This window comes from Typopeltis vanoorti, chromosome 6, assembly GCF_054136105.1.
Source record: "Typopeltis vanoorti isolate ZY-2024b chromosome 6, IOZ_Tvanoo_1.0, whole genome shotgun sequence".
Lineage (NCBI taxonomy): Eukaryota > Metazoa > Arthropoda > Arachnida > Uropygi > Thelyphonidae > Typopeltis > Typopeltis vanoorti.
Genome location: NC_143554.1, coordinates 48,812,556 through 48,834,877, shown reverse-complemented (window position 1 = coordinate 48,834,877; position 22,322 = coordinate 48,812,556). Strand labels below are relative to the sequence as shown.

The 22,322-nt window shown below is 35.3% G+C and overlaps 1 protein-coding gene across 1 annotated transcript in view; it reads left to right on the top strand.

The window, feature by feature from the left end:
* LOC150105439 (polycystin-1-like protein 1) overlaps window positions 1-22,322 on the top strand; it is a 724,085-nt gene that overhangs the window by 2,810 nt on the left and 698,953 nt on the right. The window contains exons 2-3 of the mRNA XM_090394152.1: window positions 10,686-10,913; window positions 19,200-19,343. Of these exons, the coding sequence (XP_090250278.1) occupies window positions 10,686-10,913; window positions 19,200-19,343 (372 nt within the window). The remainder of the gene's footprint in view (window positions 1-10,685; window positions 10,914-19,199; window positions 19,344-22,322) is intronic.

Below are 22,322 nucleotides of genomic sequence, written 5' to 3'. Positions count from 1 at the left end.
TAAATACAGATCCTTGTTATATTCCCACGACTTCTCAACTATTTGTCATAAAGCGAAAATCTGTTTCGCCTGAATCCAGCTTGTTCTTCACCAAGCTTCTCTTCCACAATCTTTCTGATCCGTTTCTCAAGTATACTTGCATAAATCTTATCAGGAACACTCAGTAGAGAAATACCTCTGTAATTCTCATATTCAGTTTTATTTCCCTTTTTATATATGGGTACTATGAGAGCTCTACTCCAATCATCTGAAATTTGTCCCTCTCTTCAGGCCCTCTGAACTATGCAGTGCAGTCAATGTAAGACTTTTATACCTCCATACTTGAGCATTTCTGGTAGAATATCATCTACTCCAGCTGCCTTTCCACATTTCATTTCCTCTTTCATTTTTTCTTGAATAATGTTTGTATATTGAGTCTACAGTTCTTCTTTTTTACATGTTCTTTTTTTTCTATATGAAATTCAATTTTATCCTGCTGAAGGCTAAATGGTGATCACTTCCAATTTCAAATCCTCTGTACACTCTAGCGTCCTGCACCAGAGAGGAATTATCACTTTCAACAATAAGATAGTCAAGGAGATTTTTCTTATTCCTTGCGTCTTCTCTCCATTTGAATTTGTGCACATTTTTATGTTGAAACATGGCGTTAGTAATAACCATTCCATGTCCTGAGCAGAAATCCAACAAACATTTGCCATTATTATTAGCTTTGCTCTTTTCTCCAAATTTTCCCAAAATATTTTTGTATGTCTGACAGTCATTTCCAACTCTGCTATTTAGATCCCCAACAAGGACCAACTTTTCATTCTTCATTGTGTCAGCTGCTTTCTCTTAAGGTTCAAAAGATTCTTGTGCCTATGGTCTCACAGAAGGTTCTGTGAGACCATAGGCACAAATAAATCTCATTGTCCAGTTCACCATTCTGATATTTTCCCACATCACTCTACTTGAAATTGCCTGCCATTCAAGAAGATTAGCCTCATGTTTAGTGTTGAATACTATGATTATACTATTTTCCTTCTTTTGCTTGATTGTCATTGCCTGAATATAACATTTTGTATTTATTGCTCAGAAAGATCTTACCAGTTTTTGTCTTTTTTGTTTCAGTCATCTCTATTATGTCGTGGTACTTATCCAGTTCCTCGGCTAGCTCCATTTCTTTGCCATTCAGGCTTCTTATGTTGATAGTACCAATCTTGAACTCTGGTGGTATTGAGTTGGGGATGCATTTTAGGATTTGTTCCAGTAGCTGACTTTTCATCGTTGGCTATGGTTCTCTGGCAAAAACAACTGGGGCGGGCCTTGTTTAACTGGGCCATGCCCCAGCTGGCATGAAATTCTGTCATGTTGTACCATCATTTAATATTATGGTTTAAGCCAATAAGAATACAATTTGGTTGACTAAATCCCAAATTGCTAATCCTTCCTCGTTCATTCAGTATCCAGGTAGATACCTAACAAGGTACATCACGAGAAGGTGATGAAAATTAGATTAGAAACTCTTGTCAGATCTCTGCATTCCTTTAAAGACTATGTGGAGGTCTCTCAGTTATACAGCTTTGACCCTTGAAGAAGCTTAAATATCACAAAAAGTTAAAAATGTTTTAAAATAGACAAACTTTCAGTATATCTTTGTTAACCATGTTTTTGTTAAAAAAAAAAAAAAAAAAAAAAAAAACCTAAATGTACACATATGTGTTAGCATCCCTGAAGTGTTAATTATATATAAGTGTCTATCAAAGAAGCATATTTTCCCTAATAATTATTTTTGAGAAATTTATCAATCATGCTCTGATGTGTTCCCTTTCTTGACCGCAACTGAACAAAATCAGCACAGGTATCTAATTCAGATAAATTGCTGCCTTCATTGCCTTCTTGCATAAAATAATGACATAAATCAGCAATAAATTTCCTGGCTTCCTGGTTAGTCACTTGCTCATGTTTAGGTGTTTCATGCTCATTACTTTCTTTGTCTTCCAGTGTCTTTAGGTGTTTTGTTGCAATTTGTTCAACAATTGCATCCTCACAATCTTCACTTTCGTTGTAATATTGAAGGCTATTGTCAATGCATAAAAATTCTTTGTAGTTTCTGACATGTTACAGTTCCAAAATGATTTCATTTTCATTATCAGTCATATCTAGCATTTCCTGGTCTGAATTCTTAAAATAACAATGAGCAAAGCAGTTTTAAATTGTACTGCCTGTAAAATGATAACCTGTCTGCTGATTTCTTTGGCCTTTGAAGATTACGTTAGTATATTTTCTTATGTTGTGTCATTTTGTGTCAAGGATGTAGTGCACAAACCTTCTGCGATACAATGTCTTCAAATTTTTTGATTCCCATCTCCAGTGGCTGTACCATGGATGTGGTGTTTGCAGGAAGAAATTCAAGTTGAATGTTTTTTGAATAATTCAATTGATGGCATGCCACACAGTTGTCCAGAAGCAGAAGAATTTTTCTTGGATTTCATTGTAATTCTGCATTCCAACTCATTAGCAATTCCTGAAAAATAAAATAAGTCATCTATTCATTCTTGTTGTCATAATACAGAACTGGCAAACTGTCCATTCTAACACCTTTAAAGCATCGAGGCTTAGTTTTCCAATAACCAACAGCTTCTGTTTGTCACCTTCTATTGTGTTATAGCAGCACAACATGATAATGCGATCCATTTCTTTTTTTGAACATTGCAGCTCTGAAAGTTTATAGCTCATGGTACTGTCTGGTGTGGCATGGTAAAACAGACCTGCTTCATCAGCATCATAGATTTCATCTATGAAATCTGTGATGCTGACTAACTAAATTTCTGCAGCAATTCTGGTAGTTTAGTTGATTTCCACTGTTAAGTGCTCACAGTATCAACACTGTCCTTCTCACTGTGTTCCTTCTTAAATTTTATTTCGTGTCTAGTTTTCCATCGTGATAACTAACCATCTGTAGCTTTTAAGCTCACATGGCCCAGCTTTCTAGCTAACTCTTCCAATTTGGATTTAACATTTGACCATTAACACACATGCCTCATCCAGTTACAATAGAGAACCATTGATTGAGAGCTTCATCAATGTCTAGATCATTGCCTTCTCACTTCCATTTTTGGGATATTCCCTATTTTCCATCGTGTGATGCCCATTCTTCTCGCAATTTGTCCTGCTGTCCTAATAAACATGCAATTGTACATTTTGGAATACTGGTTATCTCTGCCAGCTGATGACGACAACTGGTGTTAGATGGTTGGCTTTTTATTTTGTCTGCTAATGTTAGATCTTTCATTGGCATCTTGACAGGGACCTTAAAAAAATTAAATTGCTACACTGTTTGTTGCACTTTTTACTAAAAAAATTAACACAAACTTGATTTAATCAAAAGTATGCTACCTAGCAGTCACTATAAGTAGAATCTTTACACAGTCAAAATACACATGTCCTTCCTACTCTGTATCCCAGTGCTGACTGTCAGCTACACTTATGCAACTCACTACACGTGCGGTATCTACAGCCACTGTCCCATTAAAGTGGTAAGGGAGTCCAAATAAATGGCTTCCCCGATTAATCAATGCCCTAATTAACTGGAATCTATTGTGTGTGTGTGTGTGTGTGTGTGTGTGTGTGTGTGTGTGTGTGTGTGTGTGTGTGTGTGTGTGTTTCATATATTATTATCATAGCTCAGTCAGTATTTTGGTATTTATATGTTGGTATTTCTTGTTAATTATGTTGGTATTTTTAATTAATCATATAATTTAATTTTTATTATACTTGGGCATTTATTAGTTTATGCATAGTCAACCATTCGACAACTACCACAAAACATGGGCTTGTGACTCCAGAGGAAATCACTTAAACATCCTGGACAAATTGATGCAGTTAAGATCCAAAACTCTTACAGGCAACTTCTGTTAAAAACCTTACAAAAATTAGTGCCTAATAATTTTGGAGTATTTTAGAACCTGATATGCATAACGTGAAATGGAATGTTTATAATAGACAAAAAGAAATGGTTACCCCCATTCCTTATGTATATCTGTTTTTTATCCATTTCAATACTTGGGTAAAAGTTCAGACTAGGGTGAGAGAATCAGCCATTAAAAGATCCAAATGGCAATGCACAGATGATATTGCAAGAAGTAACACTCAAAAAAATGGACAAAGTTGATCTCTGGAGGGTATCCAGAGATGAAAAGAGAGGGACAGAAGACCAGAGAAATGGTGAGAGGATGAGATTAAAGAGGATGGATGGAACTCAGTGGCATAGGAAGCTTCAAGATAGGACTGAATGGAGGACTTTGGGAGAGGTCTTCATCCAGCAAAGAATAGAAAACAGCTGAAGAAGAAGAAAATTAGATTACAAGAGTGAGTTGATGTATATAGGATTATTTATAGGGTTCTACATGAGTTTAAGTGAGATCATGTATCAGACATTTACTTACATTTAAGATGCATGTTCCAGATGGGTATATGTATATCCATCCAGCACATGCCTGTAATATTTCAGCTTGAATTTAATAAGGTAATTGACAGAATACCACATGCCTGCTTGATATTTAAATTGAAGAAATTGAAATGGATAACAAGTTATTGGGCTCAATACGAGATTAGATATCTGCTTAATATCTCTTGCTTGTATATATAGCCAACTCTTGTTTTATCAGCCACCATTGTAGTTTTTGATAGCTGGTTATTACTATAGTCAGCTATGAAAAAAAAAAAAATCCTAGGCAATGTCATCAGAATATCCATATATCCATCATTATATGTATAAATCAATTTACTATACAAACCTTCCATTGTAACAAAATATCCCTTTGATCCTGCAAGTTTGTTGTAGTACTGTGGAAATCAGTAAGTGGAAAGATCTAATTTTACTTCTGTCACTTTTATTGCTTAGTAAGTTTAAAGTTCATTCATTTTTTCCCCACAGTATTCTTTTTTGCTTTTAGTTTTATATACTTATTTCTGTTATGTGCAGGTCTTCTCTGCATTCATTTTCCCAACAAGATAATCTTATACCTTCTGTTTGTAATCCACCATTGGATGGTCATGCAGTCATGTATCACAATTCCATTACCTATAAGCTTTTTTTTTTATGTTCCTTTTTTTTTGTGCAAACAAACAAAAAAATGTATTTATTTATTTTTTGAAATAGACTATTTCATCTGGTCATCGTCTGGTCTCTTTCGACTAAAGGTTATTTAGCCAGTCTCATATGGAGGTTGAGGGTTTTTTCACCTGGAAACTCGTTTTTGTCCTTCAGTAAGGCAAACTGGCCCTGTGAACACACGGATTTACAACCACATATACTTACGACAATGTGTGGAAGAGATAGAGTCCTCATCACACGTAGTTATGCCCATACTCAACCATTAGTCACATCATGGTAGCCAACCGCCTGGATCAGAGATGACATACAAATGGGATATATATATATAGAAGTGTGTGTGTGGGGGTGTATTTTTTTTTCCTTTTCAAAGAAAAGTTTTATTTGTATATAATAAAGTTTTCACTTTATTATAAATTTCATTTCATTTCATTGCACTACCAATCTATAATGAAGGCATTACAACTGCAGATATATAATTTGGGATTGACAGTAAACAGTGAGTTGAAAAATAGGTGACATATAGCAAGAGTTGTGAAAAAAGTCAATTGCTGCAATAATAAGATAAATATTTGCAAATGGAGATAAAAATGTTTTGTTTCACTGTATAAAGCCACATGAGACCACTTCTAGGTTACTGTGATGTGAAGACTATAAAGACTGATAAGGAAAAATGGGATCTGCAGAACCCTAGGAGATAAAAGAAAAAAGAGTAATATGATAGAAAAATAAAAATTGAGAAGAAGGAATATCACAAGAGGAGAAGATGATGCCATCTCTGGCAGTTGGTGAAGAAATTAAGTAAGCAGTGAAGCTAGATGTACATTTTTTGTTTGGTGGTGGGATAGCAGAAATTGACTCACCATAAAGATTGCTTTTTTTACCATTAAGTGGAATGCCTGAAAGTAATGGGCACAGATACAATGAATGAGTTTTAATGTCTCAAAAAACATCAGTCAGTGTGGACTGCAGCAAGATAAGTAAATTTTATATTTAAATGTGTGTCAATATTGTCTAAATTGTAGATTAATTATTACTGTGAGATATTTGAGTGTGGAACATGTATTTGGATAAATTTCTTAGGCGATGTTAACATAAATTCATTGTTTATGTGAGCACACTGATACAATATAGTGATGAAAAGCAAATCACTGCATATGTTATGGAAGACAAATAATGTAAATGGCATGCATTTCTCAAAAACAGTACGGTGCCATGAACGTAGTATGTATGTGTAGGAAGATGTCGTGGATATTTATGTAGATAGTCTGAATAGAGAAAAGAATGAGTGTAGGTATGTAGGAAATGCAATATACTGATGGCTTGCTTAAATATAAGTTTAAATTATTATTATTATTACATAACACCTCCAGGGAGTCCAAAGACTCATTGAGGGAGGGCACCTACTCTACAACTCTCATCTCCACCACTCCACTAGCCGCAACTACCTTCATAACTACACCAAAACCATCTGCTGCCGACCACCACCACTATTTTCACAGAGAATCACAAACATTCATGCCCACGGCAGGATTCGAACCCACAGCCTTTTGGGTGGAGAGTGGATACACTATCCACTCGGCCAACCAGGCCTACTCATATTGAATTAGTTCAATATGAGTAGGGAACATGGCATCATTACTGACACATTACTTGAAGAGAGAAAAAGAGAGAGAGAGAGAGAGAGTTAAAAAAAGTGAAATTAATGGTACAGTGGCAAGTGTGGTTGATGGTGAACAAGCGTGTGTGACTGGTGATAAAATAACGACAGTGAAAAAAGGAGGCAAGATTTGAAAGCTCAGTTGGTGAGATGAGGCAGATGTGGAGTGGAATGAAGAGAATTGGAGATATGTATAAAAGTGTGAAGAAGATGAAAACAAATGATATGGATATAGAAACAGTAACTAAAGACCCACGAATGGCATTGTATGGTGATTTGATCACTAGAAGTGTAATAAACAAGAAGATGCACAGTGTTTGTTTTCTGGGAGATAAAATGAACAGAATGATTGAGCTGTTGGATATATGGAGTAAGCGATCAAATGAGTTGGTTGTAGTAGTAGCAACAAATGACTTGACTGGGAATGAGTGTAAAGAATGAGACAACATATATGCAAGATGAAACTGGTAATGGGGGGGGGGGACTCAGTATGGACAGTAGAAATACAGCGCGAGAAAGGTTTATGCTCCAAGAGGGTGTGAATGCATAAAGGAAAGGGGATGACCTGTGATGTAGAGAAAGTCTGATTTGAGGAGGTTTTGGGGATGATTAAGGAGAAAAAGAAATAACTAATGGAAAGCATGGAGAAATCACATCTAGTAAGTGGAAGCAGTGAAACCTGTTATAAATCCAGGAATGAGCTCTTATTTTTCTATACGAATGGCAGAAGTATTAGAAACAAGGCAAATGAAATGGTTACATTGATTGAGTTTCTGATATATATATATATCGTAACAGGAATACCCTTGGACAACCCCCCCTCCGTCAATACCCATACAATAAATTTCCCCCCCCCATACAATAATTTCCTTGTGTAAAAAAAAAAAAAAACCCAGACATTAACTCCCTGTATAAAAAATAAAAACTCTTTAAATAAAATTTCCTTGACACAACAAACGATACTAAAAATTATTTGACAAAATAAAAATTTTAACAAAAATTCATTTGACACAACAAAATATGGATAGAAATTTAAAATTATACTAACATTTAACATGCACATTTTAGGATACAGACAGAGAGAAAAATTAATTCATTTAAAATATTGAATCTTTTATAGGAAATGTAGTTTAATATTATTAATTATGCATTACTACTTAGAAAGAACGGTTGTGTACTATCCCACATAGATAGTCCATAATGCTGCGATCATAGTAGCTGCGAACTATGGTAAGAATCCGTGTATTTGAATCAGCATACTTCTTTCTTGGAGTTTGTGATGGATGACCGGCCAACATTTGATTCCTGTAAACTTATTGTAATGCTTGTTCTCTTTGGAGAAATCAAATCCAATAAATTTCCAAATGGTGGGATAGAAACTTCCGACATTGGACTGGAAACTTCTCTGCCATCCTTCTACTGATTTATTTGTTTTTGATAATTCATTTTCGGATTGTTGATACATATTCCACATACTGATGGCATAAGTTGGTTGCCATTGTCCATGGCGTTGTGGTCTTCCAATGAGATAAGAATCTTCAAAATAATCTGCGACTGGTAAGCTTTCTGGAGGTAGAAATTCATACAATTCTTCAAAAGCACTAACAATTTCATCTGTTGGAACAAATGCAAGAGCCGTCATCATTCTTAATTTCAGTGCGAAGTCGGAATCTTCTTCGTAACGTTGTTGCAAACTATTCTCTTGAATTTTCCAGTAGATGTTCTGACATAGATGAAAGAAGCATCCTTTAATTTCACTGTCTGGGAAACTTCTTTCTAAACTGTTTATAACTGCCAATTCAAAATCGATCATGATGCTGATTGGCTTCAGATTGACATTCCGTATAGTTAATGTCTCAAACAGTTTAATATATGTATCCTGAGTTTTGTAATGCATAAACACATTTATGTGTTCTCAGAAACTTAGCATTGTGCACATGCTGAAGAACCGTGCTTCTCTCCTTACAACAGAGCAACAGGACCTCCAGGAAGAACTATCCCTGATATCTAACAACCTTACCATGAATGGATTTCCTTGAAGACGCATCCACAAGATACTTTTCTCTGACCCCACAAAGACAACGAAATGACATACAGTATATTTCTACCATCATCATTCCATACTTAGGGACAGTTTCGAATAAGATGGCAAGACTCCTTAGACCACATAAAATAAGAGTGGCCTTTAAACCTACAGAAACGATTAGACAATTCTTAAGATCTCCAAAAGATAACCATCCTTTCTTCAAATATGCTGGAGTTTACAACATACCCTGCTTGTGCGGCTTGAATTATATTGGCCAGACTTCAAGGAGCCTTGAAATTAGCCAAAAAGAACACATTGGTGATGTCAATAATAACAGATAAGAAAAATCGGGGGTTAGCTTTTCACTTCTCAAGAACGAACCATGTCATAGAGTGGGATAGAAGCCCAATTCCTTATATAGAGGAGGACTTCCACTCCCGATTTATTAAAGAAGCCACAGCAGTTGCCCGCCGTACACAAAACCTTAACAGGAACCAAGGACTAATCTTGCCCGTGATCTGGAAGATCCTTATTAGATCTCTTAACTCACCAGAACTGAATTACATTGCCAACCATAGAACGTCCCTAAATAACAAGTGAGATGATGCATGCTCAATTCATGTTTTGTAAGCACTATGTTCTTTTGTCTAATATAATTTGAATCGGTTGATTATAGTTTGTAACAGTTTTTTACTTTTTAGTGCCTTACATCAGTTATGTACCCTGAAGATGCCAACAACCTTAGTTGGTGAAACTAGTTGGTAAAGCATAGCTGTTTATTATATGCACTTGACCAATATAGTCCCATTAGAAGTCTTTTTATAACTGTTATGGTCAAGAAAATTAACATTTTTTAACATGATACAACACCATTTGTAAATTTTTTTTTGTTGTTGTTTTTTGTTTTACATACACATAACCTTCAGAAATCACTTTCTCTTTACCTTTATTTGATTTTACAAATTCCATCATGGAGAATCAAAAATATTTTATAAATATTATAATAGATTGAAATAACATATTTTGTTTTCAATTTCACTTCAACACCAGTTTTGACATACTCAGTGTTATTATCAAGACTACAATAATTCACAAATGTAAGTTATTTATATACAAATATTTAGCCATAATGTTTACAGTAATAAGATGAAACAGATTGAAAATTATTTGTTGGTGGAGATTCCTCATCCTATGATCTTAACGTAAATTGCTTCATGATGGTCATAACAGTTAAAATTCCTGGAAAAATTAGTCTTGTTTTGACACATAATTCAGATTAAAGAAACTACAGGTAAATATTATTAACAGAATCACCGGATCCTAGAAATGTCATCAGTCCCTTTGATTGTGCATTCAAAGAAAACATCCGAAGAAAATTAAATTGTTATTCTGCATTCTATTTATTTTTTGTTATTGCAACTTTAAGACTTTTTTTTATTTTTTTGTTTTATCATATTTAATTTCATCTGCCAATATTTCAAATGGGAGGGTTCATTGTGGGTTATTTTGCATGGGGGGATTAATGTCAGTTTTTTTTTTTTTTTATATGATTTTTTTTTTACAGGAGGTTATTGATAGAGGAGGGGTAATTGTCATAGAAGCATATATGTATATATGTATGTATATATTATTCCTGTTTCTTCTACTCACATTAAGATACTAAAAATTCATTGAAAACATGGTGTGACTTAATGTGACATGAGGGATGGAAATAATATTAATGGCATAATTACAGTTGAAAATGAAGCTACAAATCTAAAATATCTTGAATACAGTTTTTTCAAAATTAAGTTATGCCTGCCTTTTTGTTTTTAATTTCTTTAGAACTTGTGTGATTTATCATATATTTCATGATTTAAGATATAACAGTATATTTCTATTAAAGTGATTTCTACTTTTCTGATCAGAGGGCTTCTTTATGGTATCAGTGACTGCAAAGAATCCTTTAGGAAGTGACCATCAGTTTTTGAATAAACCATTTATTGTACAGATTCCACCAGATGGATTATCCCTTCAGCACGATTATTATATTGTTCAGCTAGGAAATGCTATTGATCTGCATGCCTCTGTTATTAGAGGAACTAATATTTCTTATGATTGGATAATAGGAAGCGACACTTATTTAAGTGAAGCAGGTAAAATTTTTTCTTTAATTTTTATTTTATTGTAAATCATTTTAATTTGAATATTTGTTTACTCTTTATCTTTTGCTCTCCCAATTAATTTTTTCTTAGTCTTTCTGGATTATCTTAATCATCTTGTTGAAAACTGTAGTATCAGAAACTTTCCTAAAAGTACACCTTTCAGGCAAGTGTTTCATACACATACACATTTATGATAGAAGATGAAGCCAGTCTCCAAATAAATCAAAAAGATGATTTTGGTATATTCATGGAGTTTCAATTTTTTGGCATATTACATGGCAAGATCAATTTGATGGTGCTTGGAAGAAATCAATGAATGGATGGTTAGAAAAACAAGCTTGCAATTTATTATTAGAAACCACATATTGTCTCTGTATGTTTGACTTCTGTTCTAGCATTTTTTTTTTTAATTCAGTGAAGATATAAAACATGAAGGCAAGCTGCTTAAAGAAATATTTGAAAAAGCACAGAAAATTGACAACGCAATGTTTCACAACTATATTTGAGACAGTGAAGAAAAAAATTGTTGTCTGCCACTATTCTGCTTCAGAGACCTTTGAAGTTGTTGCAGTCACTCAGATTATTGTATTTTTTTAATGTTTTTTTTTCTACTCCTAGTGACATAAAATCCTTCACACAATTCAAGGGACCCTAAAACATCATGTCTTGATATTATACTCAATATGTTGAAAGATGTAATAAAAAATTGCTGGTTTTCCATTTTGAAAAAAACTGTCTAGGTTGAAGAAATTAAAAATAACAAAAATGAGACCAATTTTGCTTTCTAGCTACTTATCAAGAATTTCTCATAAAAGTATCAAACTTTCATTTGGTTTCCACATACATGGACTTCACAGTTGGCCATTTTTAATTTTTACAAACTTTCAGGCTTTTTTATTTTTTATTTTCCCCCATAGAAGAAATGCTTCAATCAAGGTGTTGGATGTTTTTTTCACTTGGTTATGCTATAAATTAAAGATACCAAAGAATTATATACTTGGTTTAATCCTTTATCGAAGTGTCAGCAAACAAAGTTTGTGCCTGAAGTATTTTCAGGACTGGGACAACTAGTATAAGGAAGCTAAGACTTCACATCACCTGCCTTAGTATCCTGTAATGTAAGGCACGTATCCTTACGGACATGTATAATGCTGTGCATTATGGGAAGGGTAGAAACCTTTAAGTGTCTCTCAGTGGGAGTCCTGAAAATACTTCAGGTGCAAACGTTGTTTGGTTACACTTGGATAAAGGATTAAACCAAGTATATAATTTCTTGGTATCTTTAATTCAATCAAGGTGATTTGAGAAATATATATTCCACTACATCTATAAATGAAACACAAAAAATCAGACTTGTGGATTCACCCTTGTGTCTATAGGTAACAAAATGAGAAAAAAAAGCTTGGAAGTACAGTTCGGTCTTTTGCAATATACAGTCTGCAATAAAAAAAAAAATAATAATAAAAAAGATTAGTTTCAATGTTAATTGTTGTCAATTGACATTGAATAATATCAATACATTAGTGTAATTTTAGTCTGGTTTGCTTGTGATTAAGTGTGGCATGTTTGGATTTCATAGGTAATCATTTTGAAACACTTTGTCAGAATTTTTTCAGTGAACCACATGAGACTGAGGTGGTTTTCAATGGAAAAGAGAATGGAGAATGTGAGAATGGGATTACAAGTTGGACAGGGAAATAGGGAGATCAGGAAGACATGGTGCGTTGAGAATGGTTTCTGAAAGTGGTAATGAATGTATCTAGATGCTCAGCATAGGAATGAAATGGTCAGGAATATATGGGGGGGGGCTGGATCTGGAGGACTATGTGAGGCAGAAGATGAGCAGATAGGAACAGGTGAGGTGAAGTCACAGATGTAGGATAGCATGAGTAGCACTGCTTATAGATCAAGAAATGAATTGTTATGTTTATAAATTGTTGCATTAGTTTATGTGCCTGAAAATAGTTAGAAATAGTGAAACATGGTGTTGGTTGAGAATGATATCTTGACATGAATAGAAATTTATCTATTTTTATTTAACATACAGTCCCGAGATCTCCGTACGGTAATCGATGTGTATTCATGGAGCTAGTCTGCCTGTTCTGGGGATGAAAAACCCTAGTTTCCAGGTGAAAAAAAACCCTTACCTCCATATGAGACCAGCTAACTCACCTTTCTTCAAAATAGACAGAAGGTTTCTCATGTCATGAATGGGAATCGAACCCAGGTCTTTCCAACCAAAGGGCTTCATCTACATCGACTGAGCTACAGAGACTCTACAGTAGGGGTTCTCAACCTGGTTGTGGTCGCAGGCGTATTCAAGATTGGGAAAAGAGTGGTGGACACAAATATTTTTTTCTATGAAAATTTATACTTCCTTATCATATCAAATGATGACAATTAACAAATAAATTAACTATGAAAGTAGGATGAATACACAAGTAACATTTATTATACAACTAAATTAACCATCACATAATAAGCAAAAACATTTCTCTTTATTCTGGTGGATAAAACAATAATCTTCTTTCCAATTATTTTTGAATTTATAGGTTCATTGTTTTTTATTTGGATTACTCATTTTGTGGCAAAATTTTTAAACACGAGAAAACAATATATGGTCAAAGCATGCTGACAACACCGATGAAGTGGTGACACATCCCTCAAGCGCATGGTTGCCATTAGACTAAATAAATAAAATATGTGCAACAGAAGAATTACAAAATGTTTGTAATATAACATAAATGTTAACATTTTTTACAATTTCAGTAAATATTATTATCAGGAGAAGACATATTTTCCAGTTTTAATTTTATTTTTTCTTTATTTAATAATTGACAGTGAGTGAGTGCATTTGTGTGCATGGGCATAGTTCAGAACTGCTACTCTACAGGAATAGAAATGGAGGGATATGATGTTTTCATGAAGATAGGAAAGGTAAGAAGGGAGAGGGAGTGGTAGCAGGGAATTGTGTCTGTGCAAGGAGAAAAAGGGGGCAGTGGTTTTAAAGCAGTATGGTGTGAAGCAGATGTTGATAGAATGAGATATTGGAGTGTTGCTACAGGCCAGGGAATATGAAAGATGGAAACAAAGAAATGTATAGGAACTAACTTGATTTAGTGATCAAGCAAAGGGTGATCGTGTGATTTCAATTATGGCAATATTTATTAGAATAAAGAGATAGAATCAGGTAATAAGGCGAATGAATTTCTAGAGTTCTTAGGTAGTATGTAACAAAAAGCATATTATGGTTCAGAGTCTTAGATTGGTTATATTATCAGAGGATGTGATTGTGAATGGGGTGTCTAATCTTTCCCCAGGTTGTGAGAGTGACAAGGAAGTGGTCATCTGAGTTACAGTCAGGCATATTCGAAGTTCTATAAAAAAAGGCATATATGTGGAACTACAAGGCTGGTGATTATGGAATGTTTAGGAGACAACTGCAAGCTATAGCATGGAAAGAGGAGTTGAGTGGGAAGGATATAGATGCTGATGGGCATTGATGAGGAGGTATTTAACAGCAGCAATGTCTGAGTATATCCCTCAGGTGAAAAGGCAAAAGCTAAACAAGATAGGAGTAAAATGGACGAATGAAGAGATTAAATGTGAAATCTGGAAGAAGAAAGCACTGGGAGGCAACACAAGATGAATGTTTGGCAATGATTAGTTGCATGAAAAGTACAAAGAGCAGGCCAGGAAGGTAATGGTTGGAACCCATTCCGATGGAATGGAATGTGTTCCAGATGTTTGCTAAGCAGTTGCCTTCACACTACCATGGAGCATGAAGACAGATTTTGAGTTATAACAGAAAACATAATCAAAGCACCACAGCAGGTCAGTTTGCAAGTTGGCTTCATTCATGCACAGGTATGTGGATATCTCGACAAACTGTGGCAAGACGTCTATGGCAAATAGGTCATGCCTGTAGTCTGCATCCTTTTATCCACAGCTCATTGTAGAGCATGTTTTCAGTGGTGTTGTATCCATAAAAATTGGACAAGATACCAATGGACTAATGCATTCTGTAGAGATGAGAATTGTTTTAGTCTTTCCTCTGAAAGACTAAAAGACTGGTAAGCAACGGTACTGCTTACCATCACAAGAATTTTCTTGAAAGCGATATATATGGCAGTGCTGGGGTCATGGCATGGGCAGGCATTATGCTAAATGGATGCTGCAAGTTCTGGGAAAAGTGACTATAATGGTGAACAATACTGCAACAAAGTTCTTCAACATCATTCTCAATTGTTCCATGGTGCTGTAGGTGCAGAATTCATTTTTATGGAATATAATGCCACACCACATCGTAAAATTCATTCCCTCGATAAGAGTGATTCATATGTGTCGGTGTACTTGAATTTTTCAAAGGCTTTTGATACACTGCCACATGACAAGCTAGTATCTAAACTGAAATGGGTGGGATTAGATAACAAACTAGTAAGTTGTATTGCTGATTGGCTGTCGGACAGGTATCAGCAATGTGTATATTGAGGAGTGGTATCTTGAAATAGGATTATCGCCAGTGGAGTGCCATAGGGATCATTTGGGACTGTGTTTGACTTGTACTTTAATGATATTGGTTCTGGCTGAATTGAAGAAGTGCAGCTGTTTGCCATTCAAGTTAGGAAAGGTTATGAGACGTATAGTAGACGTTGTGGTCTTACAGAAGGATCTGAATAGACTAGTTAGTGGGTAAATGAGTGGAGCTATCAATTTAATGTTGCAATGTGCAATTTCTTAGCATTTTAGGCAAGATTGGGATGCAGAGTATACAATCAATGGAGAAATTTTTTGGGGAGGTGGAGCAGATGATAAATCCTGGAGTGATGGTGGATAGACTGAAGTTTAGGGATCACATTGCTAAAATTGTAAGAACATCCCAATGGATTATGGCAATAATGAGGAGGACATTGACATATAGATGCAAAGTGGTTATAGTTCCCTTGTAGAAGTCTTTGATCAGGCCAGATTTGGTTGCCAGGTTTTCACAGGTATGAGGATGTATTGGAGAAGGTCCAGAGATGGTTTACTAAGTTAGTGTCATCTCTATGGAATGTCAGATATGAGGAGAGATTGAGGGAATCCAATTTACATAGCCATGTGAATAAAAGAAGAAGAAAGGATATGATTGAGACATTTAAGTTGGTGTGGGTTTGTTACCAGATTAATATGGAGAAGATATTTCATAGAGTAGAGGGTGGCAATGGTAGAACAAGAGGCCATCTATGGAAGCTATATAAGGAGGGTGTGAGCATGGGAGTGGTTCTTTGCATTTAGAGTGTGGTGAGTGCTGAAACTGTGAATGGTTCAAGGACTGTTTGGTGATCTTTTGGCATGAGAGAATAGACCTCCTGTGATCTCCCTTGATGTCATGGAGGTCAGATGTTAAGAATAATAATAAAAGTACACCTAACTGGTGGTTGCTACTTTGACAAAAAATAATTTCATTTGAAAATTTAAATTAGAAATTAAAAAAAAATACAGTTCACACCTGAAATTAAATTGACAATAAAAACATCAGAAATTGGACAATCTGGAAATAAGCTGTGATTAAGTTTAAAACTCTTGACAATTTTAAAAATTGTGCCAATCTGCAAAATAAAAATGATTGCCATAATTAGCAGGATGCCAGGAAAAGCCTTTAAAAATCTTCCATCTTAAGGATAGTGTGACAAAATAATCCTCATGAAAATCAAAAAGTATTAACTTCAGTTCCTGAATAGTCTCACTTGGAATGACCGTCTACCCAGTGGCTACAGGAGACATGCAGAGTATAGGTTCTGGTATGGTTGTAGGTGATATGCTTTTGTCATCTTTGCAGGAGTTAGGTATGAATTTTCAGTGTAGGGAAGTGAATTCCCCCCCCCCCCCTCTGGACATTTCTGTATCTTGGTTAGAACAAGTATTTGGATCAGAAGAGTGTAAACTGTAGTCTGATCCTGGAAAGGAAGTAGAAGTTCCAGTGGTCATCTCACTTACCTCAGTTGAAATGGTGAAGAAAGTAAGGTGAGAAAGGAACGCATTTCACCGAAGATTACTCTTGTAACAATGTCTGATCTTAGTATACTGAGATGAGAAGTGACCTCAAAAGTATACTTGGAAGGAGAAATAGTAAGAAAAATTCTAAATGTTGGATGAGTAGAGATGATTGTTTGGCATTCTTGGTTGTAGATGGACAATTTGCATTAGATCATTACTTCTCTTCCAGCTTGGTGAGTGAAATTCTAGAAAGGGCATCAGTTGGAGTTATGGATATTACAGTGTTCACAATTATCTGAAGTTGCTGTTCAGATAGTTGTGCTGAAGGAAATCAAGTATCAAGTCAAAGAGGTTATCATAGTCTTCAGGATTTAGAGCAGTAGTAGACACTGCAGACAAATATAGAGAACAGGGAAAGGAAACCTGAAACAGAGAAAATTGAAAAAAGTGACGTTTATTCTATAAATATTTCCATTGTGGCAAATGTTCATCTGAAATTGCATTGATAATTCACCCACTTAGTACTAAGTCCTTTGGAACATGTGCAGCTGACATTCAGCATCCCTTCAAAGTACACCTTGAAACCCACAGAGCAATTTCTTTTCCTCATCTCCTTCCCATTCCTTAACATTCTTACCCCGATGTGTTTCCCAAGGAATACAATATACAGGCTTTTAAATCAAATGTAATCAAGTTTATCCTTTCCCAACCCGCTACTCATATACGGTACTAATATTCTACAGGTTGATCACTCAACCTCTCGTGTATGGACTCAACATTTAAGGGGGAAAAAATGTACGATACAAAAATCACATATGCCACTGTTTTAGCAAAACCACACGGAGTGTAGTTTGGAAAGTGGATATGCATAATAGGGTGGTGTAAACATCACTCTATTTCTGCCACACATTATTGAATTTAACAAGTTTGTATTTATGCCATGAATATTGGTGAAGTGCATTCGAAAGCAATATTTTCAGTAATTTTTTTTTCAGATTTTTTTTTGAACGAATTTCGAATTTTTACTCACACCAATTGAGTTTATTTGATTTTCCTATTAGAGTGGTTGTTTTTGTTTTTCAAATGAAATAAAGTACTAGGACATGCAGTAGACTTTTAGATGTTGCCCATACTGAAGACATCTTGCATCCATGTCAGAATGTGGCCTCAATATTATCCCTTGCTATTGAACTCCTTGATCTTCCTCCAGATATGATCTGGCAGTATGGGAACCAGAAAAGTATGCACTAGTTAATTGAGAGATTTCTTAATGGTGCTACCATCATATATGGTTTCATGTACTATCTGGTGGCAAGCCTTTCAAACACTTTATTGCTGTATGCTTTAATTGCTGTATCCTTGAATTCATATCCTCTGTACTATGGGGAATCCGATTGCTAAAAGCCTTAGGGAATCTCAGATGCATGGGGAATAGTGTGGATGGTCTGAATCTCCACAGTATGTTTGACTTGCTTTTGAAGAGTATCATTCAACCTGCATGTTGAAGAAGAAGAAGGGGGTAGGGAGGAGAAATAGAAACTAGACTCCTTCTTTGGAAAAGAAACATGGCATCAGCCACTTTAGTTCCCCCCCCCCCCCACACACACACACTCAGAAGAAAAAAAAAAAAAGCTAGTAGCCATTATTGTGTTTCAGTGAACAATGAAGGTCATATAATGTAGTAAGTCTAGTTGGCATTTTTTTCAGATAGAAAGATATCCCTTTTACATCAGGAATACTCACTAAATATGCCAGATTCCCTTTGATGGAAACAAGCCACATATCATAAGAACTGAGTTGACAGTTGACTGGGAGAGGCTATCAATTGCATTCTACTGCGAGTTAGTGGATCAGAGCAGTATCATATGTTGTATTATACTTTTCAAAGTCATGCATGTTAATATTTGTTTGTCTTTTATCCTCAGTTAATTTTTGCTTCGGCTTTCTTTTATTATCTTTAATTGTGCTGAATAATCAATATATAATTTGTTTCTTTTGTTATGGTAAATGATTTTATATATCATATAATAAAGTATAATATTGTATATTGCACATTATTCTATCATATATAATAATGTATGGTATGCCTTTTTTGGTGAGCAGGACCAGATGTCACATTATCCTTTCTGAAGTCAGACACATGCACATACATTTACCATAACAAAAGAAACAATATATAATTTGTTTCTTTTGTTATGGTAAATGATTTTATATATCATATAATAAAGTATAATATTGTATATTGCACATTATTCTATCATATACAATAATGTATGGTATGCCTTTTTTGGTGAGCAGGACCAGATGTCACATTATCCTTTCTGAAGTCAGGCACATACACTGTTACAGTTGAAGCTTATAATCATGTCACAGATCAAGCTTTAGACAATGTCATGAGGAAAACAGCTTCTGTAAAAATCTATGTTCAAGAGCCTCTTCAGGGTATGTAATATTTTATTTATGAATAAACCAGTTGACAATGAACTATTCATATTCATCGTGCCTTTCATGTCACTGTAAAATTTTATTGATTATGGTATAACATACATAAAAAATTATATTATTAAATTATATGCTTGGATTTTTTGTTATTCTTTTACATAACAGATAAAAATTATCCTTTTTAAATCATTTAATTGGAAAATTATATACCTAGTCTAGATTAATTATATACTTATAAATAAAATGATAAATAATCATTTAAATAATTAAATAATCATCTTAGGAGAATACTACCTTTGGTCCCATTGTATGAATTACTGAATGGGAAAAATGTCAGCAATGCATGGGAATTTTCAAAAAAAGTGCTTAAATGAGAGTGGTATCTAAATGTATCCCTAGTGTTCGAAGGATAAATAGGTTGGGGGGGGGGAAATGGATGGGCGACCTTATTAAGCAAGAGATCCACTAGAAGATGATGATGTGGAAAGAATATTGTGAGAATAAGAGTGAGAAGAGTTACGAAATATATAACGCACAGACCAGAAAAGTAGTGAGTATTGTGCAGAAAATTAAATTTGAGTATGAAAAGAAATTGGCTATTCAGGCTAAAAGCAGTCCAAAAGAATTTTATTGTTATGCCACACGCTAAGAAAGAATGAATGGAAGAATAACTTTATTGAATACAGATGGTACTCTAGTGTCAGAAGCTAATGAGATTGTTCAGTTAATGATTGCTCATTTTGCTAAGACATATAAACCAGGTGTGTGTGACATGGTGCACAGTACTACTACTGCTACATGGGATGAAGAGTTAGAGATGCATGAAAATGAGGTTGTAGAGCTGTTGCATAATCTGGATAAGAATTTCTCTATAGGGACAAATGGAATATCAGAACATTTGCTGAAGGAATGTTCAACCGAATTGGCTTGGCCTTTCACATGTTGGTATAACTTGAGTCTCAGCTCAGGAATGATACCACAAGAGTAATAGGAATGTATAATAGTTCCATTGTGCAAGGGTGATGCAAAAACTCATGTTTCTGACTACTGACCTATCAGTATGTCTGGTGTGATAGTGTAGATTTTAAAGAAGTTAGTAAGAATTTGCATATATTGAAATCAGTGGACAAACAAGCAAGGACCAGCATGGTTTTACTAAATGAAGATCATGTTTTAGCAATTTACTCATATTTTATAGCAATGTTATGGCCAATTTGGATAAAGGAATGGATACACTATGATAATGTTGGATTTTGCTAAGGCATTTGATAGGATACCACACGAAAAGCTGTTGCATAAACTGAAGAATATGGGATTGGAAAATAAACTCTTAACTTGGATGGTTGACAGACAGATATCAAAAAGGGGGGTGTGTGTGGTGGGTGGGTGGGTGTGAATCTGCCAGATTTAAGGTGATCAGTGGTGGAGCTCAGGATTCAGTCCTTAGGACATTATTGTTCAATCTATACATTAATGACATTAGGAAGGGTCTAACAAGAGATGTACAATTGTTCCAATGATGCAAAGAAGGACAATCAGGAATGCTACTGATATCCACCACTTGATAACATCCAGAGCATTCATGGAAGTTAAATATGTTTGCAGTCATGAAAATGGGTGAAAACTAGGTTTTTCTCTCATAGAGAGCGAGTGGAATAGTTTGCCTTTACGGATAGTGAGTGCATCTAATGTGAATGAACCTAAGAGAAGGTATGACAGTTGGTTTGGGTAATTTATAGCCTCTCTTGATGAGCCCTTGACTCCCTGTAGGTCTCAAATAATAATCATAATCATAGCAGACCCTGCACCTAAGCAGGATAAAACAGTTATCAGTGCAGGATCCTCCATGATTATGCGACTACAGGAAACCTCAACCAGCTTGTCGCAGAGTCTGGTGTTGATGGAAGGTTGACAATTTTTATGACTGTAGAAACCAATGTTCAGGGGACTGGTTTACCTGTTCTGGGTTTCCAGTTGAAAAAAACCCTCACTCCCATATGAGACCAGCTAACTTGCCTTTAGTCGAAAGAGACCAGATAAAGGTTCCTCACATCTTGGACGGGAATCTAACTGAAGTCTTTCTGACTAAAGGGCTTCAAATATACTGACTGAGCTACGGAGATTCTTCAGGTAATAATAATAATAATACTGTTACAACTTGAACTGCCCATAAACCTTTAATCTATCAGTAAATCATTTACAACTTTCAGCACATGCAAATCACATGTATAACAGCATATAGTAGCACTCAGTGTTTGAAATGTCCCCTCCTTTTGCCTTCATGTGTTCCTGAAGTCTGTGAGGCCACACATATTGATAATGACATGCACAACATCCAATGGAAACATTGCCACTGTTCATTCCAAATCCATCTTCAGGCTGGAGATACTGGGGTGTCTTCTTGCAGGCTACTCTCTCTTGTACCAATCACAATTGGAAGTCAATGGATGGCCAATCAGATGATGATGTGGTTGGACATGTTTGCCTCCAACTACTGCTGTGTGCAGGATCTGAGTCTTGTTGGAAGATCCACTGCCTACCATGAAACACAGTATTGTTCAGTGGCTGTACCACCGGTTCCAGCACAGTGTATTGATACACTTTGATGTAGGTTTTGACTTCTTTATTGCAGAAATGTAACTTGGATACCCCTTATACACCCCTCCCCACCTCCACCACCAAACCATCACTGACACGGGTTGATGACCTCTCTGAATTCTGGGTGCTATGGCACATGCTGTTCGACCATCGAGGGCATATACCCAATCGTTTTGGCTGTTAAACAATGCTTCAGTGGTGAAAATCTTCTCATCTGTGGAGAGGATATCTCTGTTTTTGTTGTTCACAACATACTGCTGGAGAAGCGCTTTTGAATATTATCACTCCCTACCACATAAGTTTTGGTGTTAGGAAGTGTCCAGTAGAACAACTATAGACTATCGCCCCCAGGTCATCAGTTAGTACACATGACATTGTTCT